General features: G+C 40.5%; 1 protein-coding gene across 2 annotated transcripts; it reads left to right on the forward strand.

Annotated features, from left to right (window-relative positions):
* Positions 1–2,849: 2,849 nt before the first annotated feature.
* Positions 2,850–12,436, forward strand: NMD3 (NMD3 ribosome export adaptor). Of its 2 annotated transcripts, XM_082003355.1 has the most exons (15): positions 2,850–3,704; positions 3,964–4,098; positions 4,537–4,633; positions 5,660–5,740; positions 6,135–6,263; positions 6,801–6,891; positions 7,073–7,151; positions 7,454–7,550; positions 7,812–7,929; positions 8,572–8,717; positions 9,399–9,511; positions 10,192–10,264; positions 10,756–10,862; positions 11,696–11,766; positions 12,214–12,436. In XM_082003355.1, exons 1-15 carry the CDS (start codon positions 3,661–3,663, stop codon positions 12,345–12,347), a joined length of 1,515 nt encoding a protein of 504 aa, XP_081859481.1. In that variant the 5' UTR covers positions 2,850–3,660; the 3' UTR covers positions 12,348–12,436. The 2 variants fall into 2 exon arrangements, with proteins under 2 accessions (XP_081859481.1, XP_081859480.1); XM_082003354.1 differs by having other exon boundaries at positions 2,850–4,098.
* Positions 12,437–12,775: the final 339 nt, after the last annotated feature.

Raw genomic sequence — 12,775 nt, forward strand, 5'->3', positions numbered from 1 at the left:
TGTGAGTCAGGCTGCAGTATCAGTCAGACAGTAACCAGCATACGATACCAAAATTACACGGCGATCTTCCCAAGTGTAGTGTACTAATTTAAAAGACCGATCTGGACCACCACAAATCAAGCTGATGCAGCTCAACAGGGCTGAATAATAAACCCACGTCCATCATTTTTTATACAGGCATTACCACAGACATGTAGTGATGGCATGCTCAGAAGAAATCGATAGCCTACGGGATTAACACTCACACCTATGCAAATCTGACACTCTCTTAAATGACTTGCAGTATAAATCATTTCCTAAGATGTCAGATCTCTGGCTAGTGCCAGCCTATAGCAAGGAAAGTCTTACCCATAAACCCATTTCTAAAAATGCCACTGGTTTAGAGGAAATATCATCCATCTTGACAACTACACTAATACTGGCTTTTCTTTGAATACTGGATCCTCACTAGGAAGAGAGGGTGAAATCTTTCAGTCCACATCACATGGACAAAGTCCACGTAATAAGTTCTGAAATCCAGATCTACCATTGCTAAAGTTCTCAGGGAATTCTGTGGTCTGTTTTTTATCTTGTTCATTGTATACAAAGGAGTAAAATCTTTCAGAAGTGGTACCAAGACTATAACAATACTTTGACAGTTTAAAACATACCAATTTTACTTGGATGGGTGGAAGCCACAGGGCAACAAGAGTTTGCAGAGGCAATAGAAAGAACCTTGGTGACTTACAAAGAACATGGTTCTGATTTTAGCTGGCAGTAGATGGTGCCTGTACCTTGAGCTGAGGTAGGGTTTAGCATTTTAGCATGGAAATAAGGTGGAGAAAACTGTAGTTGAAAATAAATCTGCAGTGGAAGCATTTAAAGTACTATTTGGATCAAATCCTCCTGGTGACTTGACAGAAGAACTGGCTCCCATAAATGACAGGCTTTGTCCTACCCATCTTGCAATGTGAGACTCGCCAAGTGACAGCCTGGAATTTACCAGAAGTGTACTATTTCATAAATGAAAGAAATCAAAGATTGAGTGATTCCGCAGGGCTTGACAGTAAAAGCTATGTAATACCCACTGTACAGCAGGGGCTCTGAAGGGTATAGAAATGAAACTTCAGTGCAGGGAAACACTTTTTTTTCATCTTTTTTTTACTTTTTCCTTTTTTTTTTTTTAATAATATGGTCCATAGTAAGTCTCCAGAGAGGTCTGCAAAGAAACTTAATTTCAAAAGAGCGGAAGTGAGTAACAGTATGTGAACACAAGCAGCCCATCAAAGAAAAATGTGCCAAAGAAAAAAGTCAGACAGCTTGACAGCCTGTGATTTTCAGTCCCCAAAGCAACTCTAAAGCAACCAAAAGAACTCATTCTTTCCATCAGGATGTTACCGCATTAAATAAACCACACATAATGTGTTGATGCAATTCAGCTCTACTTGTCTCCATCATAACTGTAAACCTGCAGAAAACAAATGCTGACCCACAAACATACCTTAATATCATGACAATTCCCCAAATCTTCTCCACAGGGAATGGTTGGTTACTGTACACCACGAATGGAATCTAACCTGAACGGATTGTACCAACTCCTTCTTCTAAACCAACGTATTATGTAACTCTTAATTAATGAATTATGACAGTAGTTGACAATAATCTTACTGTAAAGTTTTTTTCAGCTTTGTGGGTAAGCTGTATTAGCAATAGACCCAGCAAGAAAGGTATTTGTTGTTCTGCTGTTCTCCCCTGGGGAGGCTCAAAGCCTCTTTCTGAAGGGGAAGGAAAAATCCTTCAGAGAAGGTGATGGAGAGGAGAAACTTGGTGCTGTTAACTTGGTCCCAGGCTTGGATATTTGGTATTTAAGCTTTAAGTTATACTTTGAAAAGACAGACGTTAATTGTTTTGAATCACGCAGGCTGCAAGGGACCTCAGGAGGTCTCTAGTCCAACTCCTGCTCAAAGCAGGGTCAAACATGAAGCCAGAGCAGGTTGCTCAGCATTTTAACCAGCTTAGGTTTGACACCCTCCAAGGACAGAGACTGCACAACTCTGCAGACAACGCGCTCCAGTTCCCGACTGTCCTCACTGTGAAAAAGCTTTTCCTTAAACCTCTCTGAATCTTTCTTGTTTCAACTTATGCCTGTTGTCTCTCATCCACGCACTATGCACCACTGGGAAGAGCCTGGCTCCTTCTCCTTCATGACTTCCTCATCAGTCCGGGTGGCTACTCTTATATCCCCTCAAAGCTGTCTCTTCTGTGGGCTGAGCCAGCCCCGGTCTCTCCAGTCCTCCTCAGGGAAGGGGCTTCAGCCCTGACCGTCTCGGTGACTGCTGCTGAACTCACTCCACTTTATCAAATCTTTCTTGTACCGGGAGACAAGCACCAGTCTGGAAGGTGAAGTCTTAAATTTTTAAAAATTATTTATTTATTTTATTATTATTATTAAAATTTAAAGATATTTTCTCAAAATCCAACAAGGCTTTGCCAAGAACTGGCCATCATGAAAAAGAAGTCAGTAGATTATTGACATCAGTTAGGATAACGTCATGTTATTCTACTGTTGAAACTGCATCCTCCCTTCAGAAACTCACAACGGCCAGTTAGTTCTGGGGGTAGTTTCACATTAAGTCTTAACAGTAAATTAAAGGCATCTAAGAGTTATCATAGTTTAATCCTTTATAAATCAGTGACAAGGACCCTTACTCATTCATACTTGATAATGACTTCAAATCAAAACTCAATCCCCAGCTGGAATAGTTGTTTCTTCGCTTGCAAGCATCTGCACTACAGATAATCTATCACCCCACTCTCGGAAAGAGTCACAAACGTTTTAATTCATGTTTTCAGAAAAAAAAAGTGATCTCATTGCTCAGATACAAAGTACAAAGAGAGAAGTTCAGACACTTTGGTTTTACCTTTTTCATTTCCACAAAGTGACAAGAAGTTGCTGGTGGATGCAAAAGGTAGCTAGTTAATTCTGAAACCAGAAAATAACAGGCTTTTCAAAATCTATACTTAAAGTAATATAAATTCAATGCCAAATATCACTGTTCTTACCCTTTCTACCAAAGTTGGAAATTCCTTTTAAAATATGCTTAAAGAAGTATTCGGAGATGTTCAGCCACAGTTGACAAATAGGTGAAAACAGTAATAAAATTGCTTCAAAGCAGTATTTCTCGAAGATAAATTAGCAGCAACCTTTAAGAATTACTGTTGAAAAGGGGCACCTCCTCGTGTATTGCTGACAGCACCAGCTCACACCGATTTCAGCAGGATTTGCGGATGTGCAACACCTGTCAGATCAGTCCCTATGCTAATAAACGAATGTAGCACGTTTCCATTAAAAAAAAAACAAAAAACAAAAAACAATTTGGACATAAATCTATCGGCCAAGGGAGGAGTACAAGAAGCCGCCGAGGTTGTACCCTATTGCCGCCATTTCCTGCAACAACAGCACAGGCTCGCCCCGCGGGGGAGGAAGATGAATGTACCAAATCCCATGATTTTGAAAGAAAAATTAATTCATCACAAGGTTATTCGCAGGCCGCACTCACTCGCCGGTAACACGCAAGAGCCGCCATCTTGCGGCAGCGGCCGCCGGCCTCTCGCGGCACCGCGGCCCTCCTCCCCTTCCCCTCACGCCCGGAAACCAGGGCCGCGTGGGTCGCCGCAGCCATGGAGTACCTGACGGGGCCAGCGGCCCCCACCCAGGGCAACATGTAAGCGATGGTGGCGGCGGACGGGCCCCGGGGGTGGCTGGGCTCTGGCAGTGGGGCCCCGGGGTGCCCCGTTGCCGCGAGGCGGAGGGGGAAGGTACCCGGGCGGCGGGGGGGGGCGGGTGACGGCTCTCCTGGGCCACGGCTTTTCTTTTCAAAAATAAAATAAAACGTACATGTACCTTCGGTTGCCACCGCGGGTCCCCGCAGCTCTGAGGGCAGAGTTGCCGTTTGTGACTGACTTTTCCTCCCTGCCTTCCAGCCTCTGCTGCCAGTGCGGCGTCCCCATCCCGCCCAACCCGGCCAACATGTGCGTGGGGTGCCTGCGGGCGCAGGTGGACATCACCGAGGGCATCCCCAAGCAGGGCACCCTCCACTTCTGCAAGCAGTGCGAAAGGTGGGCAGCCGGGCCTCCGCCCTCTCCCCCGGCCGAAGCCCCCTCCTGAGGGGCGTGCGGCCCGCTCGGCTTGGTCGCTGCGGCGGGAAGGCCTCGGCCAGGCCTCGGGGTTTTCCAGCGCGGTCCTGCATGTCTTTTCTTGTGGAAGTAGGAAAGTGTTGGTGTGTAGAAGATGTAAATGAGTGAGTTTATGGTTCTTGAAAGGAAAAAAAAAAAAGTGGGCAAGTTGGTCGGTGGGGGAGGGTAGAAGTGTGAATGTGTTGTGGTAGAAGCGTGAATGCGCTTGGAATGCGTGAATCTTACTGCTCCGGGAGGCAAAGGTTGTAGCTGCATAGTTGATTTTAAGACTGAAAGCTTGGGAAATAACTGCTCCTCTTTTGAGTGATTTAATTTGCTGAAGCAGCTTCGGTGTGCTGTAAAATTCTCCCTGTATCGTAGGTATCTTCAGCCCCCAGGAACCTGGATTCAGTGTGCTTTAGAATCAAGAGAGCTTCTCGCTTTGTGTCTTAAAAAAATCAAAGCTTCGCTGAGCAAGGTGAGTAGCTAATTCTGCTGGGATTTCATAGCGTGTCTGTTTGAAGTCCAGCTAACTGATACAGGGTTCGGTCCTTCTGGAGCAGCCATTTGTGCTTGTGTAGAGCTTATCAGCTGATTTATATTAAACACAGAGAATGGCAATCTGACCTCCAATAAATCTATACTGGAATTTTGGAGGATTCAGTAAGGACAGGCTCTAACAAAAAATTTCCAAGCACACTGAGGAGGCTATTGCAGTGCAATTCTGCGACTTCGAAGCATACAGTGTACTGCACAATAGTTACTGTGTAGGTGGGACTTGAGCATAATTAACTGAAGGAAGCAAACATGTTTTTAATGCACCTTAGTTTTACAGTTTTCTTTTTCCACATTTTTAAATACAATACTTGTTCTCCCTAGTTTATGATGGTATGAAAGAGGGTTGCAGAGGTCTATATATAAAGATTAAATTGAAAGTCACATGTTTACGTTGAATAAAATATTTCTTAGGTTCAGAATCTTACCAGAGGAAAAAAATCTGAGACAGTGTTTTAGGCAAAAAAATTGGGTTTGTTACCGCAGTCATCAAGGTTTGAATTAGATTGCCTTATCGAGCTTCTTGCTATTGGGTTAGTACTTCAATACACAAAATATCTTTTGCTGCAGGAAATTTGCGTGTTCTTAGGTTTAGAGATTAAATTAGCTTTTAAGTCCTGAGGAGACCATTATACTATCCAAATTCATCATTAGATGGCATCCAGAGATGCTGCGGAATAGTGCGTTCAGTGACTATGGTGTGATGGTCTGAGGTTGCGTCGCCATTATTTTAGGAAGATCAGACTCTGTGTTCGAACTAAGCATTACTACTTGGGTTTGGTATACTGATGCATATGTTTTTAATTAAGGTTATTCACTTCCTCACTTGGTTGAGGAACTATGAACTATACCATAAGCTTGCGTTTTGTGGTAGTTAGAGCTGCATGGTTGTAACACAGGTACTAGCACAACTGCTGGCAGTAGCTGAGGAGTTCTTTCCCCCTGGCAGGTCCGGTTGATTGATGCAGGCTTTATTTGGACCGAACCACATTCTAAGAGGCTGAAGCTGAAACTGACTGTTCAGAAAGAGGTAACCAGAGCATAGTATTCTGCGTGTGGCTTTTAAAAAGCTTTTATGACAAACAGTATGATTTTATTTTATTTTTAGTTGTTGTTATTACTACATTTTAGATAAGTGATTCTCTTTGGTAAAATCCAGCAATGTGTTTACTGGCTTAGCTTGAAAGAATACTGATTTCATCCTGCCTAAATTTTGTCATTAAAGTGCCATTCATCACAGTTTGAGGAAGGTTATTAGCTGTTCTAGTAAAGTTGGGGAAATACTACTAATATTTGTGACCCAAATATAGCTGTCTGTCCCATGGTTTTAGTATAGTGTGTAAATTATTTTGGAATGCTGTGGTAAACCAGTGTTCTGTCTTAACAGGACTAATGAGGAAACCTTTTAAACTTTTGTTTTGCAGGTGATAAATGGAGCAGTTTTGCAGCAAGTATTTGTGGTGGAATATATAGTTCAGTCTCAAATGTGTGAAGACTGTCATAGGATTGAAGCTAAGGATTTCTGGAAAGCTGTAGTGCAAGTCAGACAAAAGGTAGAGGCAAACTGAGTTTTCATTTGTTCATGGCAGAACAATCAGGCGGACAAGTCTTTGGATTAATTTTTTATTTTCTCAGAAAAAGAGGTACTCGCACTTACTTATTGCCACAGTAATATATTTTGTGTTCACGTTGGGTTTTTTTCTTACTGATCTTAAAAACTTTCCCTCTGCTGTCCGGTATTACTAGAGTATTCTTTTCAGGTGATGGCTGGCAAGAGGATCTTGTGTCAATTACTAAGTATCCTTCTGTATTTTAGGGCAGTGGTAGAAACAGTTGTACAGATTGTTTACAGATATTTAAATCTTCTTTAAAGAAATGGTATCTTTAGCAACCAATGAGAAGCAGCACCTTCAAATAATTTGGTATAAATAGAGCACATCTCTAAAATCTTTGTGGTTATATGGAATAGACTTTGGACTGTTCCTTCTCTAGATGATCTCTTAGTATAAGTGTTTATTCTTCAGAGATACTGCATTTGCACTAGACACTTCTTAAATAACCTTGATGGTTTTGTCTTTGTTGGGTTTTAGACTCCGCACAAGAAAACTTTCTACTATTTGGAGCAACTAATTTTAAAACACAGGCTTCACCAAAATACACTGCGCATCAAAGAAATACATGGTAAGTGAGGCGACTTGTTAGTCTTGAGGTAGAATAGACTGACCTGTTTTATATTAGAAGAGTGCTTGTGCTAGTAGCTATGTATGGATAAGCAGCAGATTACTTGGCCTTTATATTGTATTTGAAAAAAAACACATGGTACTTGAAATAGCTGTGTTCATCAAGCTTTCTTTTCTTTAAGATGGCCTGGATTTTTATTATTCTTCAAAGCAACAGGCCCAGAAGATGGTCGACTTTCTTCAGTGTACTGTTCCATCTAGGTATATAATTTACGTTTATTGCCTTGAACACCCAAAAACTTTCAGGAAGTGTCTTTTATCCTTCACTTTTAAAGAATTGTGTAAGCGTAAGGAATGTGTATTCTGGTTAAGACAGACAAAATCCCTTCTACAGAAGTCCCATGTTTTCCACTTCACCATTGTAAAACTAACCCTCATACATTTTTCTATTTCCTTAATTTTTGGATTTGTAGTATGCAGCTATATGCTTTCATTGCTGATTATCTCCTTTTTCAAGTAATGTCCTTTTTGCTGCCTGAAGGCTCTATTTTTATGTTTTGTAGATCAAAATCATCCCAACGTTTGATCTCACACGATATTCATAGTAACGTCTACAATTACAAAAGCACTTTCTCTGTGGAAATTGTTCCAATATGCAAGGTAGTTATTTCCTCTTCAGGGCATTGTATGAAGTGGGTAGAGTTTGGTTTTGGTGATGGAGGCCTGATTTCTTGTATATTATGGGGGCATCTACTTGCCACCAGTCATGGAAAGTACAGATAGCAGCTGTCTTGAGGAAGTTATTGGGTGATATTGGGTAGAGAACTGAAAATAAGTTTAGAAATCTATTTCAGGTTTCTCTAAAGACTTGATTAAAAATTAAGGAAATATGAGTGTAAATTATTTTCTGTTTGTATGCAGGACAATGTTGTATGTCTGTCACCAAAACTGGCGCGGAGCCTTGGTAACATGAGCCAGATCTGTGTGTGCATTAGAGTAACAAGTACCATCCACCTGATCGATCCTAGCACTCTGCAGAGTAAGTTAGGGGTTCTTTTCTGCACTACAGTAGCATCTGATTTTTCTGCTGGCACAATTTTTAGTTTGTTTTGTTTTTATGAAATTTGTGATACATTTATCGGTACAATCACTGACGTAGAAATTTAATAGCAAACTAAGATGTAGTTCTCTAAGCTCGATTTCTGTAGCATCCTACACAAAATGTGCAGGCTCAGTGTTAAGTCCATGGGTGTTCTAGGTGTCTGCTAAGCACTTATATTTGTCAAGTATATTGGTCTGTTAGATGGCATCTAGTTTTTCTCTGGATTGTGATTCTAGCCACTTTGGTACCAGAAGCACTGTGCTTTGACTGGTGTTTGCTGGTAGGCTCTACCAGCAAAATACCTCTAACAAGGATACATCTGGGAGAATTATTCTTGTGAATAAAAAGGGCTGTGCTTCAGAGACGTGATATGTGATTTGGCTGTCACAGATCAACTGCTTTTATCACACACATTTGCAATATGGATCATGTCCTAAATACTTGTGTTGCGATAGCAAACTTGAACAAAATGCATTTGGCAGTTGCCTTAATTTTGGTAAATGCTTCCTTTTCCTTTAATTTCTTTGCAAGAAATTCTCTACTTGTGATTGCCCATGCTGGTGATTTTTTTTTTTCCAGTTGCTGAAATTGATGGAAATACCTACTGGCGCCACCCTTTCAATAGCTTGTTCCACCCAAAACAACTAGAGGAATTTATCATTATGGATATCAATAGGGTTCAAGGAAAGAAAAAAGTTGCAGGTGCAGGGGCAAGATCAAATAAGGTAAGAGCTCTTCTCTATTTGATTGAATGTTTTGGGCTTTCCTCTCCCCTCCCTCCTCTAACTCAGCTGAACTTCTGTTTTGAGTCATTCTACCTTGCGAAGTCAGATGTATGCTTTTCTGTGTCTTGCCACTGGCGAAAACTCTTCTCGGGAAGATGTGGACAGTGTTTTGGTTTGGAAATTGCGCAGGCATTAGGTGAATTCCACTTTCAGAAATTATTTTCTGTTGAAGAGTTTAAACTCTACTTGTTACTAAGGTGGTTGAAATTATTTTATATTAGCTTTGCAACTCTCCAATTATTATATTGTTTTTGTTGACGTATAAAAGCATTTCTTTTTAATCAGAATTAATGAATCGGTATGAAACATTTTCTTCTCAGCCAAAGCTATATGTGGTTGAAAGTTACGAGGTTAAAAAAAAACAAAACCAAAACACATCTCTAGTTACAGAAACAGCCTTTGTGGAATTCTTGTGAAAAGTGCTTGGCACGTCCATTTCCTTACTTTTGTAAAGATGGGATATGAGGAGTAGCAAGCAATACATTGAATGCTTAGTGTAGAAATACAAGTTTAATTACAAAGGTCATTTAAAACTGTAATACAGCAGCGCTGAATGTTCTAATAGCACAGCAAGTTAAGCTGCATTTGATTACAAGAGTGTTGTATTTTTCATTCCTCAAGCACACACTGGCTGAAGCCTGGGTACAGAAAACCTCGGAGTTGAACACAGATCATCAGTATTTCTGCTCTACTCACTTGGGGCACATTCTGAATCCTGGCGACCTTGTCTTGGGGTCTGTTTTCTTTCTTGTTTTTTATTAAATGATGATTTATTGACTGAATTCTCTGGATTCTTTACAGGCCTATGTATAATTGAGAAAGTTTTGAACTGTGCTGATTTCTAAGTGAAATCAGCAAAAGGGATAGTGTCTTTCACCTTGTTCATGAAGATACGGTCCTAATACAGGAAATCTTTTTTCAAGCAGAAGTCCCCTTGTGAAAAGGGCAGTTAGTACTAAGAGAGCTCAAGTATTGACTTTAAAGTGCAGATTGGAATAACAATTTAGGCATAAATAGATGGGAGGGATGTTTTAAAATACCAGGCAAGATCTTTTTGTTTGATAGTGAGTATCATATGCAGTAATGACAAATATGAAATTTTTGTAAGATTAGGCAAATGAGGTGATTCTTAAACATGAATGTTATTGGAGCGGTTGTAAGCCCAACAGAAGCTCAGCGGCTATTGCTGTTTGACTTCGGGAGGCTGGGGAGTGCTACTGAAAAGAATTTGGCAACAGCAGCTTCTTAGTCTTATTCGTAGTTAGGACAGCTGTGTATTTTTTATTTGCTCTGTAGTTCATTTGGAAACATCTTTCTCAGGAGCTGTAACTTATACTGTGCTGCTCTTTAATACAAACATATGATGCATTGACTTGGATAGAAGGGTAGGATAAAGTACCTATTTTCATTTTAGATTCGACTTGGCTAACTGTAACTTAAATGACGAGTTTGCCAATAAGATGAACCCACACAATATTCCTGATGTGGTAAGACCATTTTCTTTCTCTATACAGAGTTCTCTGTGTTACCCAGGGGTATTAATGAATATGATTTTATAATGCATACTCATTAGTTCTGTAATGCCAAAGGAAAAGGGGTTGTTAGTATTGAAATTTGAATAGCATCTAATTTTAAGAATTATTTTCTCGCTTCTCAAATTTTTGAGTGGTGATTAAATAACGTGCTAACTTTAACTTACCTTACTCTTTGTTGGTTTTGTTAAAATTACCATGCACTGTGTGGTGAAAACTGTGTCCAGTGTGTGTATGCCTCTTCAGGACATAATCCAGAGTGTGAGTTGACAGATGCTATATAAATTCTATATAAAGCTTAGAACTGACGGACTGGCTATACTATTTGTTCAGCTGATTTTACAGTTGCCCAAGTTTAGACTTGGGGGGTGTTTTGGATTTTGAAAGAGTGTCATCAGCGGTATTGAAGGCGTGTATGTGTAAATATGTGCTGGTTTTCACTGTAGGTATTAATAAAAAAGAGCTATGACCGTACCAAACGCCAGCGTCGCAGAAACTGGAAGCTGAAAGAGCTAGAAAGGGACAGAGAAGGCATGGATACAGATGATGAAAGGTTCAGTATCTGCCATGAAGCTTTTTAGTCCCTCCTGCCTAGGATACTGTGCCAAGCCTAGAAGTAGCATTTCCCCCTTTCTGCTGAGGATAAACCCAGTGTAACCCTAAGCTGATGTGCTGACTGTAAAGGGGGCACAAGCAGATGTTGCTGGTTCTGTTCGAGCGTGATGCTCGCTCATAGGACGGGGTGATACCAGTGTTCTCTGAAAAGCAGCATCTCTCTGCATTTTTTTTCCCCCTTCCCGAGTGCAGGAAGTGCGTTAAGCATATGCACCTTACTTACCCCTATCCTCTCTTGACTGCTAAGTTTTCAGGGGAACATGGATACTGGGGACAACAGGGTGGGGGGTGTGGAAACAGACTAAAACCTGAAATCTTAAAGATAACACTGCAGGTTTTTCAAGTTTAATGTTGCAAAACGTAAAAACAATTTTTATGTTTTTTTCCAATAAAAGCTTAAATCATGAGATAGGTGAGTGATAGCAGCAGCATTGTGTCTGGAGCTTACAGTTGGTGTCTGTCTAGCTTCTGTGAAAAAGTGCTTCTCACTGTTTTGTTCAGTGACAAAGCTGATACAGCAACAGCAGATTCTAAATAATGAATAAAATAATGAAATAACTGAGTAGAAAAAATGAGGCAATTAGAGTTAAATGCGGACAGGCAAATTAAACATCCTTTGGAAACTAATAGGTGCTAATAAAAACAGAAAGAATGAGTTGGAAATACAGGAATGCAGTCCTTCCTCGGGGCTTTGTGTCTTCAATTTTATTTTTCATAAATGTTCATAAATCCAAAGGAAAAGTGAGTAAATACATTAAGCATCTTTTACAGACAATATCAGGACTTCCTTGAAGATCTCGAAGAAGATGAAGCCATAAGGAAGAATGTCAACATTTACAGAAGTAAGCCTTTTTGACCATTTAATTGCATGTAACTAGGTCATGACTGTTGGAGTGAAAATATTTTTACTGAAGTTCTCTATTTGGATTCTTCAAACTACTCGTGCCTAGAGAAATGCTATAATGTAATAAGCAATATTCCGTGTATTTCACAGACAGTGAAAGGCTGTTGCTCTTTTTTGTTTCCTTGCCTTTAACATGGAAGATGGGAGCGTTATTTTCTCCCGCGCCCAAAACCTCTGCTGGGTGAAGGCTTTGATACGTAATTCAGCATCTTCCATGAGGGCGTTTGCTGTGGGGTAGTTGGTTTTTAGGGGGGATTTGAATGGTTTTTGGATTTATGGTTTGTTCGTTGGTTTGGGGTTCTGTTTCATTTTCTCCTTCCTTGGGGTTTTTGGGGTTGTTTGCTTAGCTGTTTTGTTGTGGTTTTTTTTCCTATTGCTTTTTTAGATGCAGATGTTCCAGTGGAGAGCGACACAGATGATGATGGTCCTCCACGAATCAGTCTGGCTGAAATGCTAGAAGATCTCCATATTTCCCAGGATGCTACTGGTGGGGAGGGAGCAAATATGATGACGGAATAATAATAGTGCATTAATCAATGCATTAAATATTCCTTTGGTGGAATAAGCAAAACATTACAAATTGATCACATGAATGTGAAAAGTAACGTGATAACTACCACCATACCCCTTAATGATCGTCCTGAATTCCTATTTTATATATCATCTTCTAGAGAATCAGCAATTAAAGTTGAATCTCTGGTGTAAGCATTGCAATAGAAGTTCCACAAGTTCCTCCGATCCCTGAGTGCTCTCTCCTTGCAACTTCTGCAGTGTAAAGACCAGCTGACTAACTTGAGGGCTACCCATTGGGAGTAATCGTTGTCTTGCACTGAAGACAACTGATGAGGAAGGATGTCCAGCAGGAGAGAATTTATTCTAGTTTGCTAGATTTGTAGGTAGAGTACCTACCTACTGCTTATTGCTTCCATTTCTTCACATGGGAAGGA

The sequence above is a fragment of the Phaethon aethereus genome (genome assembly GCF_964289735.1).
Source record: "Phaethon aethereus genome assembly, chromosome: 9".
Lineage (NCBI taxonomy): Eukaryota > Metazoa > Chordata > Aves > Phaethontiformes > Phaethontidae > Phaethon > Phaethon aethereus.

What these genes read in the sequence shown, in the direction of transcription:
- NMD3 (XM_082003354.1), top strand. Translation starts at nt 3,878, where the DNA reads ATGTACCTTCGGTTGCCACCGCGGGTCCCCGCAGCTCTGAGGGCAGAG. An exon ending in CGATCCTAGCACTCTGCAGA is followed by an intron (nt 7,930 to 8,571) that starts GTAAGTTAGGGG and finishes TTTTTTTTCCAG; the next exon opens with TTGCTGAAATTGATGGAAAT. An exon ending in ATGGATACAGATGATGAAAG is followed by an intron (nt 10,863 to 11,695) that starts GTTCAGTATCTG and finishes CATCTTTTACAG; the next exon opens with ACAATATCAGGACTTCCTTG.